Here is a 23,850-nt window from a genome sequence, read left to right on the forward strand (position 1 = left end):
TTTCATCCATGATAGCACTGGTTTGGTACGTGGAACGATCGTGGAAAGTTCATTGTTTGAGCCTGCAACATGCTGCAACTTGGCTGCAACGTTGGTTTAATTTCAAGTCGACCTTTTCTACCGGAGCTTCAATCTCGAAGAGAAGTAACTGCGCCCGCGGCGAATAGCATTGTGATAATTGTTAGGCATATTGCAACTACCTTGAATGGTAATGCCATGCAGTCATTGGCTGGATTGTACTTTATTGAGTTCAATGGGCATCGCGAGATGGAACAGCGGACTAATAGTGATGTCAATCGGAGATCAAATATTAAGAAGCCGCGAGCCCTTAACTAATATGACTATCTGACAAATCCTATCTAATGGATAAGCACCTTCTTAACCGTTCATTCCATGATGCCGCCGACGTTCAACGTACCTCAAGAATTGATCGAGCTCATAATTGACGAAGTAGCCTGCATCGAGGACGACACTCAACGCTTATCAGCATTGCGCTCATGCTCTCGAACTTCGTGGTCATTTCTAACACCTTGCCGCCAATATCTCTTCGCAGAGGTCACTCTCATCGAAGACGCTGGTGACAATAGAAAAGAGAGCTTGAAGGCACGATTACGGCTTCAAAAATTTCTCCAGCTGCTCCAAAATGACCCTTACTTGCACTCGGAACATCATCAACTCTCATCGCACATCAAGACCTTGAAAGTCGAATTATCTTTTGCTCGCGCTGCGAGCAATAAGCGAGGCTTCAGGGAACAAAACCGACAGTGTGCAGTCCTACCGTCAATTCTAGAAATGATGCATCACGTTCATAAATTTGGACTGTATTCTGAGCCCGGGCCTGTTTCCGTTTCTTGGGACCTTGTGGATGACTCTCTCAAGGACTCTCTGACGCACTTCTGCAAATTACAGCCGATAGCGACCATGGAATTGTACAACATCAGCGAAATTCCTGTCACCTTAATGACTGATTGTCTGGGTGTTGTTTCATTATCAGCTCGCGGTCTTACAGGGCTTACAGGCATCACTGAACAGGGACCTCGCACCCATTCCCAATCACCTTTCTCCATGCTTGAGAATTTAACTGTGGCATTCTCACCGCAATTTTTTGATTTTCTACAAAGTGTACCATTTAGCACTCTCAGCACCTCGAAACTTCCATATTCATCTCTGAGAAGGCTTGAAACCTCACTGGGCAGAAATGAATGGGACTTCATTCGTTCGGTACCCTCTTTGTCACATCTCTGCATTAGCCGCACTTCAGGTGAACAAATCATATTCTCCCTGTGTCGGTGCATCTGACTGTCTGTTTTATATTTCTTAGAAACTTTCAATCGATATTCTTACCTAGACTTTCGTCGCCTACAGACACTACATCACCTAAAACTCAAATGGGACTTTGGCAACACCGTCGGCCTTAAGACTCTTCTTCCGGTGATTGCCTGGCCAAAGCCTGGGGCAGATCCTCAATTCGAAGATACCACCCTTCCCCAAACTGTCCCCATCACAACGCTGGAAATATTTGGCCAATGGAACTTTTGCTCTAGAAAAAATGAACAACAACATTTCATGGCCAGCGCAGGATGGAACGCATTAGATACCGTTCTCTCAGGAAACATGTTCCATAACCTCTGCTTTATCCATTTCGACTTATCGCTCCATTACACAGAGACACCGACCTCGCCGAAGTCCGTTGAGAAATATCTCTTGAATAAAATTTCAGCAAAACTTTCCCAATTACTTCCTGTCCTTTCAAAGTCACCCTCGACTGACGTTCAACTCGAGATTCACGTCGTAGGTCACGACGCTCTTTCCAGGACTTCATAGCGTATTTCTCTACCCGACCAATGTCGCATGGTGCTTTACAGGTGAGCAGAGTTAGCAGATGCTATGGTCAAACTCTTTTTTTCCCCCATTGACAAAACCTACCAACAAATGTCTCTATTATCATCTTTCTGTTTTTATTTGAATTCCATCCCGACTTCCGACTCGTTGGCCCTGGCTAAGGCCTCGAGACGCGCCATGTTTTTGGAAATTCAATGGTATGATTACTGTGATAACTCAGAAACGTGTCCTATGATTCATGTAGGCGCCCGCACCGGCTAGAGATTGACCCGACTATCCCAAAGCACTGCGTTTTCAACAGTCTCCGCTCTACCTCGAGGATTTTGAATTTCATTACCAGGACGCGATCACTACTAAAATGTGAACTGTTTATCGATTACATCGGGATATATTGGATATATCCTGACATGCCATTTCAACGTTTCCACGTCAGGGTATGTGTCAGGAAATCACAACGATTCTCTTGAATGTTTCTAAACTCTCCACGTTATGACGAAATGCGCTTGATGTGTCCCTTCTCAATGAGCCATTCAAGCACTGGCTTATCGAAAAGTACGCATCTCCATTTAGGTGTTTATCGTGCTGGATGCTACACATTCAGTGGTATATCGCGAATATCCATTGCTCTCCATTTTTGCGTTAGGCCCCTGTATCACCTTATCTTTTTGATATTATCGGACCGATATTCTTTCAGTAACTAAGTCTCCAGTCTTTTGTATTACACCAGTGCGATTCTTGGCAAGTCGTGGTTCTGTGGCCAGTCTCAAGTCATTGTGTACTAATGTCACGCCTTATTTTTCTTTCATCTAGACGTGGCGATTTAACAGACGAACGAAGACAGAAGTTTAGGAGAAGCATGCGTAAGCTAGGAAAAGGCTCAGCTGATACCTCCGACTGAACCACACGACTAAGGAGTCAAATGTTCATAAATGCGAAGATAAGATCTCTTTCAGGAAGTCAGTCTGATTGATAGATAACACGATTTACTGAATTTACTGCCCGATCCGTTGAGTGATCATGTACGCTCGACCTGTGATATCCCAACGACAAGCATTTATGTGGATACAAAGAATCAATAGCCCTCCAGAAGTCCCTGGTTCGACATCACATCGAGAGATATATATGTATACACGACATGATTACTTATAATCCATGGACTGGAGAGGTTCCGAGGAGACAAGATTTCTTCGGTAAATCTGGTGTATATAAATTATATCCATGTGAACCACCACAAGCCAGGTGTGGACGAGTGATCAACAGCGCTTGCGAGAGTCACACTAAAATTGAAAGATACTGGAATAAACGTCAGGAACGTACGAGGGTGTGAACCTTCCGTCAGTGGGGCATATAACTGACTTTCAGGGATTGGGCGAGGTTCCCGCGACGCTACTGATTGTCTTTCGTGCAAGTGTGGAGATGTTTATCCCATGACCTCTACGTCAGACAAACGTAGTTGGGAAGGCCTTGGCTCAAATACTATGAAAATCTGTCTGCTAATTACGCGTCATAGCTCGATAATCCGATGAGGGGCATTGCCGAAGAACTTTCAAAGCAAGTCAATGGTCGTTCTAAAAATAGACCCAAGAAGGAGTGGTTATTTATTGTGCACATAAGAAAAAATGAAGACAAGGTTCGGAAATACCCAGGTTTCTTAAGCTTCTGGCATCGAGGAAGTCAAATAGGAAGCCATAGTATGACAGAAGCGATGCATGTGCTACTAGACGAAATGCAGACTTAAGGGACCGGAGAAACGTTCTGTGGCACCGCGGCATGCGCACATGCAGTCGTTATAAATATTTACTATGGTCCATTCATAATATAAAATCAGTCAACCAGAATTCATTTTTAGGCGCCAAGTAGGTGGGAGTGTCTTTTCCACGATCAGCAAGGCGGCGGGTGGGTACTTCCAGATTAAATAATATACTTGCCATGGTGTACTCAAAAATAACGACGTAGTGATGTTTTAATCCTGGAGACGTCCTGAAACAGTGACCTTGCAATAAGGTAACAACAGCCTCCGTGCTGCAGGAAAAGAGGAGAAAAAACGTCATCTTGAGCAAGAAGGTTTGAGAACGAGTGCATGACGTTGCATGAGTTGTAATGACCTGCAAAGAATTTCAAGGTTCCGATGACCCATCGCCGTCAAGTTCGTTCCTTTGAGATGTCTGGAGACTGGCATCAGAAATGAATCATGTAGCGGCACACACAAACCCAATACTCATGCCGATGGTACCCGGTCTGAACTCAATAGAAACAGTAGCCTCATGTCAAGGTGCTGAAAGGCGCTGCGCAATGTGGGGGTACCCGAAATTCTGTAATGGAGGTACTAGGTGACAGTCCGAATTGGCAATGTTATTTCAGGAACTGAGGTGAGCGAGTAGTACGTCTGAGAGCAGGGATCTAGAGCTCAGCGTATTTTTTTCTAAACCTGACTTTTGAAAGTACGGGGATCACCAGGAAGGAGTTCAGTGAGGTACAAAAAAGGGACAGCCTTTCGCTGGCAGCCGCTCAAGCTTCGAGGTATTTAAAGCGATGTAATTGTGCGAAGCTCTAGTGTGAGCTTCACTAGCCCGCCAAACACTGGCTTGTGATTGTTCGTGGTTTTATCTGAGATTTTGCTACAGTAGAGCGGCTCCTAGGAACACACACCGCGGTGTTCCTGGGATTCAAAATCATCCTACTTATAACTCGTGAAACTTAAGGACAGTCGGTGAAGGAGGTTTCTCGGTCGTCCTACTTTAAAGTAGTCAAGGAGACTCAAGAGCGGCGTGTGCTGAAGCCACTCCCACTCTAACTTGAGCGTTTCTTTTACCCAGGCTGTCAAAGGCGAAGAGCTAACTTAGCAGATTTCCCCTAAGTCAAATGTCATATCCGTCACGACACAGCGATGTCGAGTATTTTCAGCTCGGTCTTTGAGGAAAACTTTCGCACCGTCAGTCAAAATGGTTAAGCCTTTCTATAATTAATGGCCCTAAAATCTTTGTCAAAAGATAGTGCGCTGACACGACTACACTGTACTTTCTTGACTTTCTCAATCAGAGTTCTGGAGCCACAGAACCATCATGATATTTAGCTATAGGTTAAAATGCGCATGATTCGAAAGTAGTCTTTTAATCAAGTTTGGTGACGTCGAACTTGAAAAAGGAGGACCGGCAAAGATGCAAATGACACCCGGTCTTACAGCATAATGACACGATGTCGAAGGCGGTTCTTTGGAAAACAGAACACTGACAACGAAACAGAACTCTTTTCTGAAAAGCGACGATTCTAACACCGTTATAGGCCCGCCTTAACTGGACCTGGCCGCGTGGAAAGTTGGATGATCATGATTTACACCGTGGTGATTAAGGGAAAGAGACAGAAGACCAAACGTTAAGCTCGCTATCAAAGTGAAGCTGAAGCTTTCCTGTATGAAATAGAGCTATGTGTTGTGGCGAGTAGTATATGCAACCAGGGTTCGATCGTGTAGCATATATTGGCGTCAATAGACGGACAGGGTTTGCCTAGCAAAATTTGACTCTTGAATGTTATGAGTTCAAGTTGCTGAGACAGCACGAGAGAACCTATTTTTCGTGAACATGATAAACACAAGCAGTCTTTTCAAGATGACAAAACATAGACACAGAGACAATTGAACAACTAGGGTCTAGAAACTGAGCAAGCGCATGAAATTGATGTGGGCGGAGATATCCCGGGTTTACCTCTGCATGTTAATATTGAGTGACAGTAACGAATGTAAAAGCCGCATCAATGAACAGCACTAGTCGTCGTGAAAGCAAGACACCAAAATCTGAGAAACGGCTGTTAGACCGCAGTGATTAATAGTTAAGGCGCAGTGCGGGGACTGCATTTAGCCGAACCACAAAAACGCTAAAGCTTCATCCGGTTCGCCGGGGAACGGGATGAGTTTTATTACTTTTGAAGATGAGCCAAACATCGGAAGCGGCAGATCATAAGTAGTTCATTCATATTCCTGAGCTTCTGGCGAACGTTCCGGAAACCGTCAAAAAATGAAAAAGATGCAATGTCGATTGAGAATCTATACCTCTAAGTGTACTCTGCCTCTACGCAGGACTTGAAAGAGTCGCGTCCCTTCGCGTTCCTGGTCGATCACAAAAATCGGAGCGCAAGTGCTTGGCGCGGATATGAGATTTCCCTATTAAGTTCGTGATAAACCATTTACGGACATTACGTGCGCTCCACTTACGAAGTTGCGATCGTGTCTCGTGCGGATGATGATGCCATCAGAGCTATTGGCGCAGACATTGATGCGCACGGCGGCGAACGCGTGGCTTCGCTTACGTCGTGGCGGGCGTTTCGACTCGGGAGTCGGAAGAGACGCTGATGTTGAAGCCGGTCCCCCTTGTGCGGGCGCGTGGAGGCATGGGCCATCATGATGATCTTCCGAAGACGCTCTGTAATCTTAAGCTTGAGCTTCTTTTGTCTCTTGCTCATCCCTGTTGGCTTCTTGAGAAAACGCATGTTGCACTATCCTGGGCCCCGATTGGTCTGGAGTTGGGAAATCGTTCTGCGTTCCCCGCAGAGGTGCATATGCGACGACGTTGTCGAGGGAATGCCCAGTGCCTGGATCAACCTGGCTGCGTTCTGGTTGTGCTTATCTTTCATTCTCTATTATTAGAAGAACACTCGCAGTTTATGAGCATAGAACATACTAGAGAAAGAAGATCAAAGAAATGCTCTTGAGCCTGAGGCACCTTTGTTTCCTTTGATTCATACGTCTGCGGATATACTGCGATATGGAACAAACATATTGCGAGCTATTGCGACCAGGGACAGTGACGGTGAAATGCAAATGGGTTTGGAGTTACACTTGACAAACATGGTCGGGCTTTGCGATAGTGCCCAGCCCGAACACGTTGGCGTATAAGCTTGGATGGCCTTTGTTTCTTTGTCCCAGGTTTGCAGTAAATGATCATTTAGAAGCATCGTACGTATACATTGTACAGCAAGACTGAAAGGATAGCCTGGATCATCAATTGACGTAGGAAATGGGAAATCGCGGAGCGGAATGACATAACTCCAGCCAGTGACGACTCATGTCGGAAGATACGAACATGGGCTCTCATCCAGCCCGAATCTCCAAGCTCTGCACCGTTGTTTTTGTTCCTCCGGACAATCGTCCTCCGTTCCGACATGCCAATCGAGCTCGGAGCTTGCTGCAGACGGGCGAATGGCGGATATGTAGCATGGTTGTGAACATACCAGAGCGACGCGGCTTTCTCATTATTGTATACTTCTGACAATGGCTTCTGATTAGTATGTATCTGATGCACGCACTTGCTGAGATGTGTGGACAAGAGGAAACAAGAGACGTCAATCGTTCAAGCAACACCGCATCTCAGTCATATTGAAGCTAACAAAGCGTCATGGAAATGGAGGCGAAATGCGGGGAACGGAGAATGAAGCTCGTGAGAAGGATTGAGGGAGGATATTTTGTAAAGAGGGTATGTTGTTGAATGACATGAGAGGACTCGGGGTTGTGGGATGGACTGGAGGAGCGTGATTTATGAGGACAAGATCGGGATCTCGATGTGAAAAAGAGATCGGATCTGGACCACCGGAAGAAGTAACGTCCAATTTCGGACCGGATAAAGGACTTGCAATGTAATTAAGGCCTCTTTCGCTTTAGAAACAATCCTTTCAATTCTCCCTTTCTCTCCACCACCACCACCACCACTGCAATAATGTCCTTCTCTGTCGACGACCTCGTATCTTCCCTCTCCTCTGCCCACGTTGGCCAGGAGGCCATGGATATCGCCATGCTCCAGGTACGCACAACCATCTCTCCCTCTATCTGCCGTATGGGCTGACCGCTATCGCAGGCTCAGCTCGCCGAGACACTTTTCAGCGCTGGCCCTTCAAATTCATTCGCCAGTAGCAGCTATTCCTCGTCTCAGAATATGCCAACCCGCGGTCGCTCGCTCGGTAGCCGAACATGCAATACTCCACGGGCTCGGACACCATCAGCCAACTGGGGGATGGACACCGGGCGGGGACGCACAAACTCAGTCTCATCAACTTACGCGAATGAAATGGACGAAGACGAGAGGTTGGTTGAAGAATTGCTTATGCCCTCTTCCCAGTTCGACAACAACTACGCCTCGTCATCGTCATCCGCGACTTCCCTCTCTTCCCCCATCCCATGCCAGTCTCCCATGAACTCTGTGTCATTTTCGTCCTACAACCCATATCCTGATCCCATGCCATCTTCCCCCACTACTTCTCTGTTTACGACCACCGATCCTTTCTACATTGCCCAATTGCAGTCTCTCAATAACTCATCATCTCAACAATCGCAATCCGTCTTTGCCCAAAATGGGCGTTTATCACAAAACTCTCCGTTCGCACTTGCATCTCAATACCACCAACACGGTATGGCCCACAACTCAGTTCCCTTCAAGCCTTTCGCAGCAGCCTTTTGATTTTGGCTGGGCAGTGTGAATTGGTTGAGCTGGTGGGTCGTTCGAAGCGGCAGGGTCTCGGTTCGTGGATGCGCTTCGAAGAGAAGACGAGTTAGTGATGGAAACGGCGTGGTTCGATTTTTTTGACGGTGGTACATTCAGCTGGTTCCAGCCCTCTATTAAAGGTCTGGTCTGGCCATGACTATTTCTCGGCTTTCGAAATTGCTTTGCACTGTTACGTTTTCCTACGTGTGCGAAGCGCTCAAAATCATTTTTATGGCAGTTCTGCTGCTGCCGACGTATCCTTCCCCCCCTTACCCCAACTGCTGCGCCTGGAGAGCTTTTTGGCATCACGCTTAAAGCGTAGCCGCGAATTCTCATCCGCTATCCCTTTCACGAACCAAAACATCGGACTTGATCATATCCACACTACATCCATTCACCCCGTAGAATTCTATGGCCAAGCGTTTCTCTTCCACTTCCAATACCACCCATTTACACGGTACCCACCCTTTCGATTTCCCGACGTCGGCGGGTGTTCCTGGTATCGATTCAATTCATAGTCTCAGTCTCCCCTTTCCAATCGAGGCACCTTCCCTGATCTTTCCATCCTCTGCGGGACTTCTGCATGTTTCTCGGCTTCTTGCATCTACATCTCTATTTTCGGATGACATGGACGAAATGGGTTTCAGGGCTGTGACCAAAGAGAAAGTGGGTGTATTTTGGCTGTGTTCCCCTGATTCTCGGGTTCCGCGATTCAATGGGCTTGAGCACCACGGCGGTCATTGACTTTCTTTCACCAAAATCAATTCTATGGGATCCAGCCGGTTCATGCCGTTTATCCTATTTGATTGGGTTTAGGTGAGAGTGGATCTACGCTCATGAACGTTTGTGCATACGAAGAATGGACAACATGCGTGTACCAGCACCTGGCAGAACCCTCGGATCCTACGATGCAGCGAGATACATGCCTTTAGATGGTCTCCAAATGCTCCGGTGTTCCCTTGTCTTTCTACCTGATCGGCGCAGCGAGAAACCTGATTTACACCTTTTTCTCTTTGTCTCTAATCCATCATCATCATCATCATCCATCATCATCATTTCATTTATTTTCCCCACAATTGCCTTCACCACCGGAATATCCACACTTTCCTCTCACGAATAGACAAACGAGCGTTTCACCTTCCCGACCCTAGGGAAGCCCTCTGCATTGCCATCGTCACCACCCAGCAATTCCAGCTGATGAAGAAGAGCAGGAGGAAGAAACTGCGTAATCGGGATCTGCTTCGGTGCCACCCATTGCCGGGACCGGGTAATCAGACTTCACAACCAATCCGAGGCGTCTTCGGACCTTTCTCCGCTCAGAGTCAAAATTCTTTCTCCATCATCCGTCATTCGTTTCGTAACTCGCCGCTGCCATCCCTGCCCGCATGATGTGCGTTTGTACGTATCGCGGGGTTGTAGATCGTGGGGAACAGGGACGTCTCGACTGGTTGGCACCTTTTTGCTCCATGTGGGCATTGGTCTTTTTTTGATTTGGCATGACATCCCTCAAGTCGTGCTTTCAACGTGGTTCGCCTTCATTTATCGAGTCTAAATTCCACTCTTCTTCCTTTTCACCCTCGGTTGTCGTCATTCCAGAGCACATGTGGTCCGTTCTTCTTCACGCGCAAATCTTTTTTCCCCTTATCGCATTGCATTAAGACCCTTGAAAATCCCCTCTCCTCATTTCTGTAGAACGTTGTTTTTTTTCTTTCTGGTTGCTCTTTTCATTTCACGTATACGTTTATGCTGTTTCATCACATTCCCATCCATCACGCGCATTTTCCATTGATCCCCCAACCTCGTGTCTTCCTTGCTTGCTGTATAGTGTTTTTGTTTTTGATCATGCATTCTCATCGCTTCTTCAAGTTTCTTCGCCTTCTTTCTCCTCTTCTTTTTCTCCGCCTTCACTTCACGACTGTTTGGTAGATAAATTAATCCTGTACAACTAGAACCCCAGCATCGAATACAAAATCATCGCATCTCATACTAGAAAACTATGTTACATGTCATGTGCAACAAGAAAACGAAGGAGAACCCTTGTACATGTGCGCGTGCCAGAACGTCTCTTCCGTTCTTTCGATCTGTTCAGGTGTTCAAGTTGACTCTGTTGTTGAAGTTAACGTTCCTGTACAATTTAACTTAAGTGTTTCCGAACTGCGAAGACGACATTGGGTGAGAAATTATGTGCTGCGATTATAACTTCACATTTTTCCGAGTTATTGGTCTCGAGAATTGTCGGCATGTCAGGATACAGGCGGCATGCGATTCGACTGTATGAATTCGATACATTCGAACCCACGGTGGTATGAATGACAACTGGCCATGCCATTGCAATGGCCACTTTTTCAGGTTCGGGAAGCCAAATATTGGTATCGTCGCTGAAAAAAAAAAGATTTTTGTTTTTGCTCTTTACGGGAAGCTGATCAGGAGAACTTTGAGTTGATTCATATATAGATCGCCTACTACAGTGTGCATGTACATGTACATGTACACGTACACGTACACACAGTACGGGCGCAGAACCTGCTTGGAATAGATTGTATTAGGGGATCTCGCCCAGCGCGCAGTGATTAGAATGGAAATCAATGGCTCCGACCGAGCGCTCAGATATGCACACAACTTACGCATGTACATTAACAGCGGTGCACTCACTGCACTGTGATATGGAAATTAAGATATAAAATAGAACATGGGGAAACTTTGAAGAAGTTGGGGCCTTCCTTGCGGCAGTGATGGTGATGGTATTGAATGGTGTAATAAGCTGGGGTACCGAGGCCTCGCCGCATTGAACCCCTGAATCACACTACCACTCACCTCGCCCAGAAAAGTGCATGCTTCTAATTACTTATATCGTGATGTCCGTATGTAGACATACATCGTTTTAGTCTGCGTTGCGAGTCTAGTAGCAGGCTAATCGACATAAAGAACGCTTCAAGCTGCAGGGTCATGTTCCTGCGCACTAGAATGCGTTCATAAGACCTCACAAACCCAAAGAAGGCTTATCTCGCCTTAACGTTCAGGAGAACTCTAACCCGTTCCCAGTGGTGAAATGTCCGAGCACAAGGGCAGCGCACTTCTTTTTCCGTTCAGCTATCATGCCCATCGGACGGCTGAACAAACCTTCGGAGACGATCACAGTACGGTTCCCATGGATCCTGCGTGCTTTGAGGCGGATTCGCTCACGCTGATATGGATGAAATACATTTGTATTATCTGATAAAAACGGACCCAAAGCAAGCTTAAAATACCTCCAGATGCCTCTTTCGCTCTGTGTTCCATGTTTAGATTTCGGACGATTGAATTGCCCTCTGCGCTGGGAGTTCACATCTCTTCTTCTGAGATGCACGGGTGAGTGTTTCTCACCATTTTACGCTAAGATATCTACTGTGTATTAAGAGAAATTAGATGGAAGAATTACGGGAAGAATGTTGGTGAAAGAATTATGGCAGGATGTAATATATAAAATAGAATAGGGTGCATCAAGTAGTTTTTTTGTGGTCGTCTTTCGTTCTAGAGTTGGGGACTGGTTAATCATCAAAAGATGGAGGTTTTGGAGATCACCATTGCTTATGCCGGTGTTCTACCCGCCATCAGAGGTCCCCATAGTGAGACTGACGTTGATGAGACTCGTTCTTCTCAGCTTCCTCTAACCTGAAACTGCTGATGCTGATGTATGATGACCTACAAATATCCGCAATGAGGCCGACTTGGGATGGTTCACCTTATTCATGATGGATGCCATTCAGCCTATCCCTCTGCTAGAGCTCCCACAGGAAATCGTGGAATTAATCATTGAATACGTCGCCATTTTGAAGCCTGTGGCTGAAGCGCGAACTTCTCTTCAAGCTTGCTCACTTGTATCAAGATCTTTCTCCTATTGGGCGCGACAACAACTTTGGCGCATTATTGTCTTTCCATTGCATTCCGGTACTATCAAGGCGGCCCATGTATTTATCAACAAGCGCGCCAACAAGTTTATCCGCACTCTACAGAAAATACAGGACAAGGGCTTTATTTCCAATATACATTCTTTACATTTGGTGTTCGAGGATCCACCACAGACTCCGTATACGCCAAAGATCCTTCAGCATCGGTTGGTTTATCACCCAATATCTCGCCTCCTCAAGAAATCTATCATAAAGTCGTATGATATTTTGATGTATTTGAAGAGCTAATAAAGTGTCAGCTCCGGCACCTTAGTATCGAAAACAAACCAGGGAACAAGGTAGTCTTTTACAGGTGCCTCAATCCAGAAACATCACCTTTGCAAATGGCACTTCTCCAGTTGTTGGCAAGTGCCACCCTCCGGACCTTCACTCTATCTAACGTCACCGGACTATCTGCCGAGATTGTCATCGCTGCATTCTTTTCCAAAAATCTCCAAGAAATTACGATACACCGCAGCGTGATGAGGATCGAAAGACGATTTGGTGGATCACCATTTATCCCCAAAATAACTGGAGAGCTAGCGAATTTAACAAGGTTGGAAATCACTGGCGGATACTACTTTGAAATTCTTTATATGCTCGTCAAACGGGCAGAAAAACTTCGCATCCAACCAAGTCCTTTATTCCCAAATCTGCAAACTCTCGTGTTATCGGTCCCCGGACACGAAGACGCCATGATCATGCTATGCGAGAATATCTTGAATTTTGCCTCAAATCTGCAAAGCGTTGAATTTGAAATTCATCACGCTTATTTTCGGGGTATTATTCTACTTTATACCGGGAGGATGAGGTGTTAACTAACTAATCATTTTTCTAGGTCAATTTGTTTCATATGATTACCTCGAGTCCTTTTCCCATATGGATTCACTTTTCACCTTTCGACTTAGAACAATTGCCCCTAGTACTGTCAAATGGGTAGAATCTAGCCAACGAGCTCTCCTCAACTTTTTTACAGTCCGAAATCTTGCTAAATATGTGAGGACCATCGAACTCCATTATCAATTCAGCGAATGGCGAACTCATACCGAAGGCGACTCGCTGGGAACTTTTGACCAAGGCGAATATTGGGAGGCGGTTGATCGTCTACTTACTAGCGAGGTGTTCATACATCTCGAGCTGGTCAAGATTTCGATTAGTATTCGGTACTATCCAAGTATTCATAACAAAACTTACCCAATCCCACCAGAGGAACTGGATGACTTCGCCGAATTCACGCTCCCGAGAATTAACAAGGCATCCCATATTCGGCTGGAGCTAAACGGAGAGTTCATTTTCTCTCGCGAGCAGGCATTTTGATCTCCTCACCAACGTAAGTAGTGTAATTTCTTTCTTACACTGCTTTGAACCTGCTGAACAGGCTAATCGACATAAGTAAAGAACTCTTCAAGTTGCAGGGTCATGTTCCTGTGCACTAGAATACGTCCATAAAACCTCACAAACCCAAAGTAAGTTTATCCTGACTTACGTTCAGGAGAATTCTAATCGTTACCAGTGGTGAAATGTCCGAGCGCAAGGGCAGCGCACTTCTTTTTCCATTCAGCTATCATGCCCATCGGACGGCTGAACAAACCTTCGGAGACGATCACAGTACGGTTCCCATGGATCATGTGTGCTTCGAGGCGGATTCGCTCACGCTGATATGGATGAAATACATTTGTATTCTCTGATAAAAACGGACCCAGAGCAAGCTCAACTTGTTTCGGACAATTGAATTGCCCTCTGCGCCAGGAGTTCACATCTCTTCTTCTGAGATACTGATGTGTCTTCTTCATATGTTGATGGTATCGCATGTGAGCTATGGGAGCTAAAGCATCAAGTATTCGTCCCGATTTTCCTCTTTCGAATCGCACCTGCGATTCACCAACAGCTGGTCTGCGTTCTAAAAATAGAACAATATATGTTCTGACTTGGAGTGCGCAGTGTTCGAACATTGAACTACTTCTTGGATTGACTTAGATTTGTTGACTGATTTAGTAAAGCAACGGTAGATACCAGAGGTTCAATTGCTCCAATAAGCATATGATTAAGGTGTGCCAGCAAAAAGCAAAAAATCATTGCTAATTTTGGATCACAATGATGGCTTATGCCACCGGTGTCCTACCCGGAGTCAGAGGTCCCCGTAATAGACTGATATGTTGAAGAGACTCTTTCTTCTCAGTTTCTCATGACCTTACCGCACTATGAAAATTGCCAATAGCCAACAAGTACCCCCCAATGAGTCCGACTTGGGATGGTTCACCTTATCCTCAATGAATTCCATTCAATCTCTCCCTCTGCCAGAACTCCCACAGGACATCATCGAATTAATCATTGACCACGTCGCCATTCTAGAGCCTGCGGCTGAAGCGCGAACTTCTCTTCAAGCCTGTTCACTTGTATCGAGATCTTTCACCTATAGGGCGCGTCAACAACTTTGGCGCAATGTCGTCTTTCCTCTGTATCCCGGTACCACCAAGGCGGTCCCTGGATCTATTAACAAGCGTGCCAACCAATTTATCCATACTCTACAACAAATGCAGGACAAGGGCTTTATTTCCGATATACATTCTTTTCACCTGGTGTTCGAGGATCCACCACAAACTTCTTTTAAGCTGAAGTCCCTTCAGCAACGTTTGCTTTATCGCCCAATAACTCGCCTCTTCAAGAAATCTATCATAAAGTCATATGACATTTTTTATGTATTTGAAGAGCTAAAGAAGCGTCAGCTCCGGCACATTAGTATCGAAAACAAGCCAAAAAACCGATTAATCCTTTTCTGGAACCACAATCCAGAAACTTCCTCTTTACAGATGGCACTCCTCCAGTTGTTGGCAAGTGCCACCCTTCGGACCTTCACTCTATCTAACATCACCGGACTAACTAGCGAGATTGTCATCGCTGCATTCTTTTCCAAAAATCTCCAAGAAATCATGATACACCATAGCGTGGTGAAGCACAACGGACGATTTGGTGAATCACCGAATATCTCCAAAATAACTGGAGAGCTAGCGAATTTAACAAGATTGGAACTCACTGGTGGTGACTACTTTGAAATTCTTTATATACTCGTCAAACAGGCAGAAAAACTTCGCATCCAACAAAGCCCTTTATTCCCACAATTGCAAACTCTCGTGTTATCGGTCCCAGGAAGCGAAGACATCATGTTCATACTATGCGAAAATATCTTGAATTTTGCCTCCAACCTGCAAAACATTGAATTTGAACTTCATCACGCTTATTTTCGGGGTATTATTCTGCTCTATACTGCAGGGATGATGTGTTATCTAACTAATCATTTTTCTAGATGAATTTTTCTCACACGATTATATCGAGTCTTTTTCTCATATGGATTCACTTTTCACTTTTCGACTTAGAACAATTGGCCCCAGTACTGTCAAATGGGTAGAGTCCAGCCAACAAGCCCTGATCAACTTTCTGGCAATCCGAAATCTTGGTAAATATGTGACAACCATCGAACTCCATTATCATTTCAGCGGATGTCGAACTCATACCGAAGGCGACTCGCTGGGAACTTTCAACCAAGCCAAATACTGGGAGGCGGTTGATCGGATACTTACCAGCGAGGTGTTCATACATCTCCAACTGGTCAAGATTTGGATCAGCATTCGGTACTATCCAAGTATGCATAACAAAACTTACCCAATCCCACCAGAGGAACTGGACGACTTTGCCGAATTCAGGCTCCCGAGAATTAACAAGGCATCCCATATTCGGCTGGAGCTAAACGGAGAGTTCATTTTATCTCGAGAGCAGGCGCTTTGATCTCCTCACCAACTTAAGTAGTACAATTTCTTGCATACACTTTGAACCTGCTGAACATCTCAGAAAGTTTAAGGCATTTATAAAAACACTGGCCCATTTAAAGAATATAGGTGATATAATGAATGTGTATCAATTCTGTCAGCTGGGAGAAGCATTGCAATGCGATACCTGAAAAACCTCTGAAGAAGATCTGCTCTATCGATTGCAGAGGGATGCGAGGCTTGTCGCCAGTTGATCCACTCAGTCACAGTGGCTCAATGCGGTTGGTAATCATAACCAGAAAACCAAGTGTATTCGTCAATGGTGCCCTTCCTTGCCCTTCTTGTGGTAATGCGTGCGAGGTTAAAGAAATTGCGGTGCAAGGAGGATTGGATCGGAGACAGTTCACTGGACAACAAGCTGAGATTGTTGCAATGACTCGCTGGTGTACAAGGACAACCGTGTAGACCATACATTATCGGGTATTTCCGCACCTGCTTACAAATCAGTTGATCATTTCAATGGGTGCCTTGAAGGTGGGGCGTTCCTTGGCCTTGATTCAAAAGGTTTGGGCGAGTTTGGGATGAAATGACGCGCTGTACAACATTCGGATCCTCCCACGATCCCCCAAACCGTTATCATATCCCAATCAAATTCCTTTATTCATTCTACTACTCCAACTACTGCCAAAGAGAAGTCACATTTACGATATGGACTCTGTCATCGACGACTTCAACAAATCACTGGTAATCGATAGAACCAATAACCCAGGAGCTAGGTGAGTGGGATGTGCTTTCGGACTCGTGGTTTGCCAAATCTCGAGTACCTGCCAGAATTATGGGCTAATTCTTCAACCCTTTCCTTTATGTATCTCCAGCAATCTTAATAATCCTTCTGCGCAAACCCAAGTGTTGGAAAACACCGATCTTTTGCAAGAAATATTCTATTGCCTACCCACTACGCTTCCGGAGTCCAGGACGTGGAATAAGCATCTTCTATCGATATCTCTGACTTGTAAAGCATTTCTGGAACCTGCCTTGAATGTTTTGTGGGAAGAGCTGCCGCCCCACCGTTGGATTCATCTGATAAGTCTTATTTCGTCTGTATCACTGCAGGGCAACAGACTTGTGAGTGATATACTGAATATTTCCAGCACAAATTTGCTAACACTCCCTGAAGATTGCAAACGATGTCCTGTCGGATCAGAGTCTTCATAGGTTCGATTATTACGCGCAACGTATTAAAAACATTCACATGACGACTTCTGCATTTAATGCGATGTCATTCGACATCGCTTCCTGTATCATCGTATCCCGACAATTCAACGCTTTTCCAGCTCTGCGCTCTTTACGATGGACGTGTGACGTGGTCCCAACTGAGCTGAATGCCAGCTCCTTGGTTGTTTTAGCTTCACAACCACTCACCACTCTTTCTATCCAAGAAGAGTGTGATCCAGAACCCAGCAACATGTTTTTCGTGTATTCTCTTATGACAATCATCTCCATCAGATCACCAGATCTGACTCACCTTGACTTGCGAGGAGAGATTGTTGAATCAGCGGCTAATTTACTCCCCAAATTCGAGAGAATCAAGCGACTATCCCTTCTAGCACCTTACTGTCAAGATGCCAATATAATCAAGGATATCCTTTGGCATACCAATACACTAAATGACCTGACAGAACTCGATATCAGCGTACTTTTTTGGATGCAAAGGCCAACAGGAATGACCATAGAGCTGGCTGCTTTAAAAACGCTTGGATTATACGGCCCCTTGGCATTCATCGATTATTTCTTCAGCGTTGTAACGGCACCTCAGGTAACGCTCCTCGACATAATAATTTCAACTTATGAAACCAGGGGCCAGAGCGAATCCTTTCGATGGATTGACCAAATTGCGATGCTAGCCCCCAGTGTGCAGTATGTCATAGCAAGTAGTGACCTCCATGCCATGGAAAATAGCGATAGCCCACATAACCGTCACAAACTACCATCATCACTTTTTTTCGGGATGTTGGCGTGCAAGCGGCTCGCTCATATCAATGCAAGTCTGGTTCTGGAAGAAAAAGATATTTTATCTCTCGTGAATTCAGGAAAACAATGGCCTCTGATTAAAGAGATTGACCTGCACGGCGAGGAAGGACGCCTTGGCGTGCTCCCTTGCCTTTTATCCCAGATCGATTTGTTTGCAGAGGCTTTCCCAAATCTCAAGAAGCTATCGATGGCTGTTTCCTTTAGGATGGAGCCCTCCGAGATTGAGCGCATGCACGAGCGCATCCGAGGGAATCATCCCTGTCACAAGCTAGAGTCCCTAACACTACGCAGCGCTGTGAAGCAACTATCCCAAGAGGTTCACGCCCCGGAGTACATTGAACGATGCAAAGAGGAATTCGGCCCTTTGACTGTTAACGAAAGTATTGAGAAGGTAGCAAGCCAATTTATCGATCACGTCTTCCCTCATCTGCTTCATTTCAGCATCGATGAGATTTTCTACTTAGATGAGGGATTGCGTACAGCTCTTGAGTCCATGGTCCGGGACAGGATTAACGGAGCCAGAGATCACATTTGCCCACTGGCAACGTAGGATTCAAGAATCTTGTTAATTTTCTGTGCAAAACTCAGGTATCGACAGGCAATGGAGATAATCAGATTGAGATGATGTACCATGGTGAGCGTCGACTTAAACCGATAACAGTAGCATAGCAACTTGAGGAGTTTCCGACTTCGCTGTCCACATTCTGATTCTAGACCCTATTTCCTCTTGCAATTGTCTCATGCTGTCTGTAGTATTATTAGTTACTGAAATAACAGTTAAAGCCAAAGGCTATTGTCCCTCTCGAGCTCGAACTGATGCTGGTGAATCATTAATCCCAGGTACCTGACGCCTGAAATACAAGCAGTTTTGGTTATCGAGTTGAAGTAAAGAGTTGACCGGCTTTTAACACAGCACTGGAGAAATAGACTAGGCGGCCTAAAGCACCGTGACGCCGGCGCTTAATTGTCCTTGGATTATTGAGCTTGATATGCAAATTAGATTCTGCGAACACCGTTCTTCTACATAGCACAAAGACCGACTTCTGAGCAAATAGAGGTACGAGGGCCTTGACGGGACAAGAGAGTAGAACGTGTCAAGAGTGGTCCATGAATGGATCAGAGCAGAAGCTTACCCGACGAAAACCTGACTTGGCGAAAGTATTTGTTTGTGTCGTCGAGATGACCCTTATTTAAAGTCATGATATCTAGTAAACTGCGTAACCGGTATCTGAATATTTTCGAGAGGTAGACCCGGACCAGTCCTCAATTCACCTCTTTTCCTACACGGCTTGCGCTTGTGCATATTTGCCAGAAAAATATCTATCAGTAATTATGTTTCCTGTTCATTTTTGACATATTTGCCTGGAATTTAGACTTCGGGGTTGCCTAATCAGGGAACCCCGAAGTCTATATAGCTCAAAAATACGTCGAAAACGAACAGGAAACATAACTACCAACAGATATTTTGCTGGCAAATATGTATGAGCGCCAGCGGTGCTAGAGGCTAAGTGGCTGCTGATTGGAACATGTCACCCCATTGTCCCTCCAAAATAGTCCACGCTCAAAATATTGCAAACGTATTTAATTTCTATTAAACGAGAGCAGCAAGTAGCGTACTACTCGGAATGATGGTTTCAAGATCAGGGATGAGAAAAAAGAGAAAAGATTTAGAAATCGACCAGCCCATCGACGATAAAACGCCAGATTTAGGCCCCAGCCTGATGCGAGTTGAGTCGCAAGGATTGAAGGATCGGAAGAAGAAATGTCGAATGCGAGAGGAAGAGTAGGAAGGAGTGGTGTGAGAATGGTGCGCGGTGACAGAACCGTTATACAAGCATATGTAACAACAACAACAAACCAAGAAAACCAAGAAAGAGATGGCAAGAGAAGGGAGGTGGCAATATTTTCTAACGGTCATGCCGAATAGATCAACAAGCCGGCAAATAAATGGGTAGTCCATAGACACGAGATGTAGTTGGGATGGCGAGAGCAAGGATAACAGGTGCCGGTGAACGCTGGTCGTTGAGGCATTTTAGGATTAGGGATAGGATACAAGGGAAAGCGCGTAATTTCGTTGTTGGCATGAAAGCTGGTGTCATAGTATGTGAATTATAACGAGGGCTTAACTAAAGCCGTCGGTACATTGATTGATTGGTGGAGACAGTAGTAGACGACGATAGCGTGAAGCAAAAAACAAGCGAGTGCTGTGGCCGGGCTGAGCATTTGGCTAATACATCCTGTATGTGGAAATATGCGTTATGTGTTGCGTTGGTACAAGGAAGCTGAATAATAAATTGGGGTTTATGTGATATTTCGTGAAACTCTGCGAGTTGAAGTGCAGATGGCTGGAGGCATTGATCATGGGATAGGGCTACACAAGTTGAGAAAGACAGAAAAAATCGATTGAACTTGAGAAGGGACAGTGGGGAATCGGAGAAAGCAGTAAGACTTGATTGGAAAAGGGATGCCGTGTTAAGTGCAAATTTCTAAACGATATCCCAAAGTTCTTCCAGGGCGCAACAGAACTAAAAAAGGGGGGGAATCGTTAGTACTCGAGTAAGATCCAATCGTGTACAACAAATCATTGGTTCCTTTCCGTTGCCCAAAAAAATACTAAACACATGCAACTTTGATCACAGAGCACATGATCAAAAATTGACCCCGAGGGCGAAGAAAAAAGGAGGCGGTACTAGAACAAAGAAGACACGAAGAAAAGTAAACGCACCTTTCCACAAGCAACACTGGCACTGAGTGGATAAGCACTGATACCAATCTTTTCATCGACATATGCATCAGCGAAATCGTCCTTTCCACGAGCCATGGCCCCAACAAATACTGCTATGTTGTGTGTCGTAGGAAGAGTCGGCAAGTACTTGGAGAGGCGCTGGGTGGGAGCATCACAAGACAGTGCTATGAAGAGAGAAGAAAATTAATAATCAGGCTCTTCAACACGGCATGTGTAACAAGCAACAGTGGAGACATACTGAGTTTGACGGTGTTCGGGGGAAGATGATCAGTAACAGGGTTCTAAAGGTGGAAGTTATGTATACGATGAGCAACAGTGTAATAATGAAGGTGATGGACAGATTGATCTTCCTGTTGTACGTACTTTGACGACTTTTAGCAGCTTTTCGGGACCATTCACCCCACGAATAGAAAGTTTGTGAAGGAGTTGCACTTTAGGAGTAATACGTAAGTGCATTGGTCGTCATGCTCCCAAGATCGACACTGAGACATACCCATGAGGCCACTAAATCGCTTGAAGGTACGTGGTATGCGCACATGAGGATTAACCTCGATAAGGACGCCGCGAGCAGTGTGAATGTAAACTTGAAGCAAACCCGCCTTGTTAAGTGGCGAATCGAGCAAAGTCAGGAGACACTATTTTGAAAGGAATATGAAATGATCAATGATCCATCAACGAAGATTGTGGTAAACGCAACTAGAGAAAAGCGTGCAAGGGAATGAAATCATACCTGATGTGTGATATCAGGTCTGGCATCAGCAATATCTCGACCAGTCTTTGCCAGAATGCCCTGATGATCATCGCAATTTAGGAGGGTATATTTTGCTTCGCCTCCTTCCTTTCCTCCTCGACCCTTTGCACCAGATGATCCGCCCGATACCTTATATGCTTCCAAACACGCTTGCTCCAGGATGACAAAAAGTCTGCGCTGCGTCGTCGCAGCAGCCCCACGGGGCACCTGAGCTTGCACAGGCAACATCAACGGGTTCGCGGGGTGGTGAATCGGGGCATGAGGATTAAGAGGTGTGGCTGTTGAAGCCATTTTACGTGACTTAGAAGAAGGAAGAGGCCGAGTAGGACGTTCTACTGCAGTCGTAGTGTGGTTGTGCGTATTTTTCAGAATCGTGATGGGAGTAGCGGTCGAAGGCTTAGGGTTAGCCCGGCTCTCGTCGTCGATTTGCATGACTGGCCCGTTTTCTTGTTCTTCCCCATCATCATCTCCCTGTTTCCGTTCCTCGCTTCGAACAGGGCTTTTTTGGCGTCGACGTTGGGTGGGACGCTCGCCAGGTGTTGATTTTGGTCTTGGTGGAGGTTCGATAGGCCCGTTGTCGGTTCCTAAAATTTTATTGATGTTGGGAATGCCCTCGGCATGGCTATTGTCCATGGACCCAGAATGCCGTCTGCGTCGCGCAGGTACTGTCGCTGTTGGTGCCTCCATCTTTCCAGCCGACACTTTTGAACGTTGGTTAGAAATTCGTGCTCGTTGTTAACCCCAAATTTTCGAGATTCGGCACTTTTGGGAAAAAGGGTCGGAGTGGTATGAGAATGTCTGGCAGAATTCTTGCTTTAGTATGGTTTTATAAAATGCGAAAACGAATGATTGTTTACTGACGTTGCTTAATTCTATCGTCCTGTACTCGACTTAGGGGCAGAACACAGAGATTAAAGCTAGGGGTTTACGTTCCCAACTTTTATATGGTTTTTTATGCACCAAAAATGTTGACAGGTCAGTGGCTATGCAAATACCCGATTAAGATCGGAACACGTGCGCCTATTTCGGGCAGCCCCTATTTTTCCCCACATCCTTTCTTCCTTGAGACTGAATGTTGGAATTCATCCAGATTGCACCTAAAACTGTTTAGTGACCACTAACCGGAAATATTGTCCTGCGTTACTGCAATTGTTAAGAGGCCATGAAAAGAATGACGCCAAAAAGGTTGCCTCGAGGTTTCACATAATGAAGACGGATATAACTCGATATCATCTCCATGTTCAAATGCGACATATAAACACGGGTATCAATAACAATCGATATTAAGAATAGTTTTGAAAGCATGATATCGTTTCATTCCGCCGGTTCCAATTGGCATTCTTCTGGGGCCTACAGGATTTCAATCACTGAGCGTTGAGTCTCTCTCATGATTTCATTCGGAATCCGTAGATTGCTGCGCATAAATCAGTCTTCAAATCAGCAACATTGAATGGAAACCTCGTACTCTGAAGTCAACCTTTGGTATTAATACCCTGCATCAACTTTTCATGCGAGAAAGGTCTACCTTTACTATGTATTCTTCGAGTTCATATCGATGTGAACATTTGTTTAAAGCCTGAGCTTGATTGCAATCAGAATACAATGATACTAACGGATTCAAGCCTTCGGATTATAAACGTGATCAACAATGTAATTCCATTCGTTAGTTGGTAAAATATACATGATCCCTCGATTGCTTTTGGGGCATAGGAGTTCCAGTTTTAGACTACGCCGGTATAGCTTGAATGAACAGATTTCCCACTGGCATGTCTGATTCGATGCACCAATCACCATTTAAGGATCGAAAGATTTATTTAATGGATGCATAAATGTTACCCCAAAAGCTTGACTTCAGTTTGAAAAGTTCGGCGTAACCTTAACCGGTAGAAGATAAGAAATAATGGCAAAGTAGATGTTGAAATTATAAAGCATGAACCAGAGGAGTGGATGCCTGTAAAATCAGATTCAAAGTAGCATGTATAATAATATAAGTAATCAGATCTAGACTGGACCAACTTTAATGATGATTAGATGCTGTGAGGACTACTTTAGTCGTCTATTAAACGAAGGCTATACGCTTTGAAAATTAAAATAGAACAGTGTTATGAGGCAATATGGCCGAGTGGTCTAAGGCGCCAGAATCAGGAGATTTGAACGTATTGTTCACTCTATCTGGTCCGAAAGGGCGAGGGTTCGAATCCCTCTGTTGTCAACATGTTTTTGCTTAACCTATTATTTGACGATCGAGAATCGGATCAACCAACGGATCAGCTTTATTTTATACTGACAACATCACTGGACTGGTAAACGAAGTTAGTCTGGA

General features: G+C 45.1%; 6 protein-coding genes and 1 non-coding gene across 7 annotated transcripts; 6 read left to right on the plus strand and 1 right to left on the minus strand.

The window, feature by feature from the left end:
• Positions 1-393: 393 nt before the first annotated feature.
• Positions 394-1,824, plus strand: JR316_0005225 (uncharacterized protein; the record flags this gene model as incomplete). The annotated part of the gene is made up of 2 exons (XM_047890988.1): positions 394-1,261; positions 1,322-1,824. The coding sequence occupies 2 exons, from the start codon at positions 394-396 to the stop codon at positions 1,822-1,824; spliced, it is 1,371 nt and encodes a 456-aa protein (XP_047750749.1).
• Positions 1,825-7,547: 5,723 nt separating this feature from the next.
• Positions 7,548-8,285, plus strand: JR316_0005226 (uncharacterized protein; the record flags this gene model as incomplete). Its single annotated transcript, XM_047890989.1, has 2 exons — positions 7,548-7,631; positions 7,686-8,285. 2 exons carry the CDS (start codon positions 7,548-7,550, stop codon positions 8,283-8,285), a joined length of 684 nt encoding a protein of 227 aa, XP_047750750.1.
• Positions 8,286-12,040: 3,755 nt separating this feature from the next.
• JR316_0005227 (uncharacterized protein) lies at positions 12,041-13,552 on the plus strand (the record flags this gene model as incomplete). The annotated part of the gene is made up of 3 exons (XM_047890990.1): positions 12,041-12,402; positions 12,549-13,015; positions 13,074-13,552. 3 exons carry the CDS (start codon positions 12,041-12,043, stop codon positions 13,550-13,552), a joined length of 1,308 nt encoding a protein of 435 aa, XP_047750751.1.
• Positions 13,553-14,436: 884 nt separating this feature from the next.
• On the plus strand, positions 14,437-16,018 carry JR316_0005228 (uncharacterized protein; the record flags this gene model as incomplete). The annotated part of the gene is made up of 2 exons (XM_047890991.1): positions 14,437-15,398; positions 15,610-16,018. 2 exons carry the CDS (start codon positions 14,437-14,439, stop codon positions 16,016-16,018), a joined length of 1,371 nt encoding a protein of 456 aa, XP_047750752.1.
• Positions 16,019-16,707: 689 nt separating this feature from the next.
• On the plus strand, positions 16,708-18,580 carry JR316_0005229 (uncharacterized protein; the record flags this gene model as incomplete). Its single annotated transcript, XM_047890992.1, has 3 exons — positions 16,708-16,775; positions 16,875-17,124; positions 17,177-18,580. 3 exons carry the CDS (start codon positions 16,708-16,710, stop codon positions 18,578-18,580), a joined length of 1,722 nt encoding a protein of 573 aa, XP_047750753.1.
• A 1,936-nt stretch (positions 18,581-20,516) lies between these two features.
• JR316_0005230 (18S rRNA pseudouridine methyltransferase) lies at positions 20,517-22,214 on the minus strand (the record flags this gene model as incomplete). The annotated part of the gene is made up of 6 exons (XM_047890993.1): positions 20,517-20,555; positions 20,756-20,940; positions 21,015-21,057; positions 21,140-21,207; positions 21,270-21,411; positions 21,507-22,214. 6 exons carry the CDS (start codon positions 22,212-22,214, stop codon positions 20,517-20,519), a joined length of 1,185 nt encoding a protein of 394 aa, XP_047750754.1.
• A 1,421-nt stretch (positions 22,215-23,635) lies between these two features.
• JR316_0005231 lies at positions 23,636-23,739 on the plus strand. Its single transcript has one exon. It is a non-coding gene; the product is annotated as a tRNA-Leu (tRNA).
• The last annotated feature ends 111 nt before the right edge of the window (positions 23,740-23,850 follow it).

Source organism: Psilocybe cubensis, chromosome 4, assembly GCF_017499595.1.
Source record: "Psilocybe cubensis strain MGC-MH-2018 chromosome 4, whole genome shotgun sequence".
Classification (NCBI taxonomy): Eukaryota; Fungi; Basidiomycota; class Agaricomycetes; order Agaricales; family Agrocybaceae; genus Psilocybe; species Psilocybe cubensis.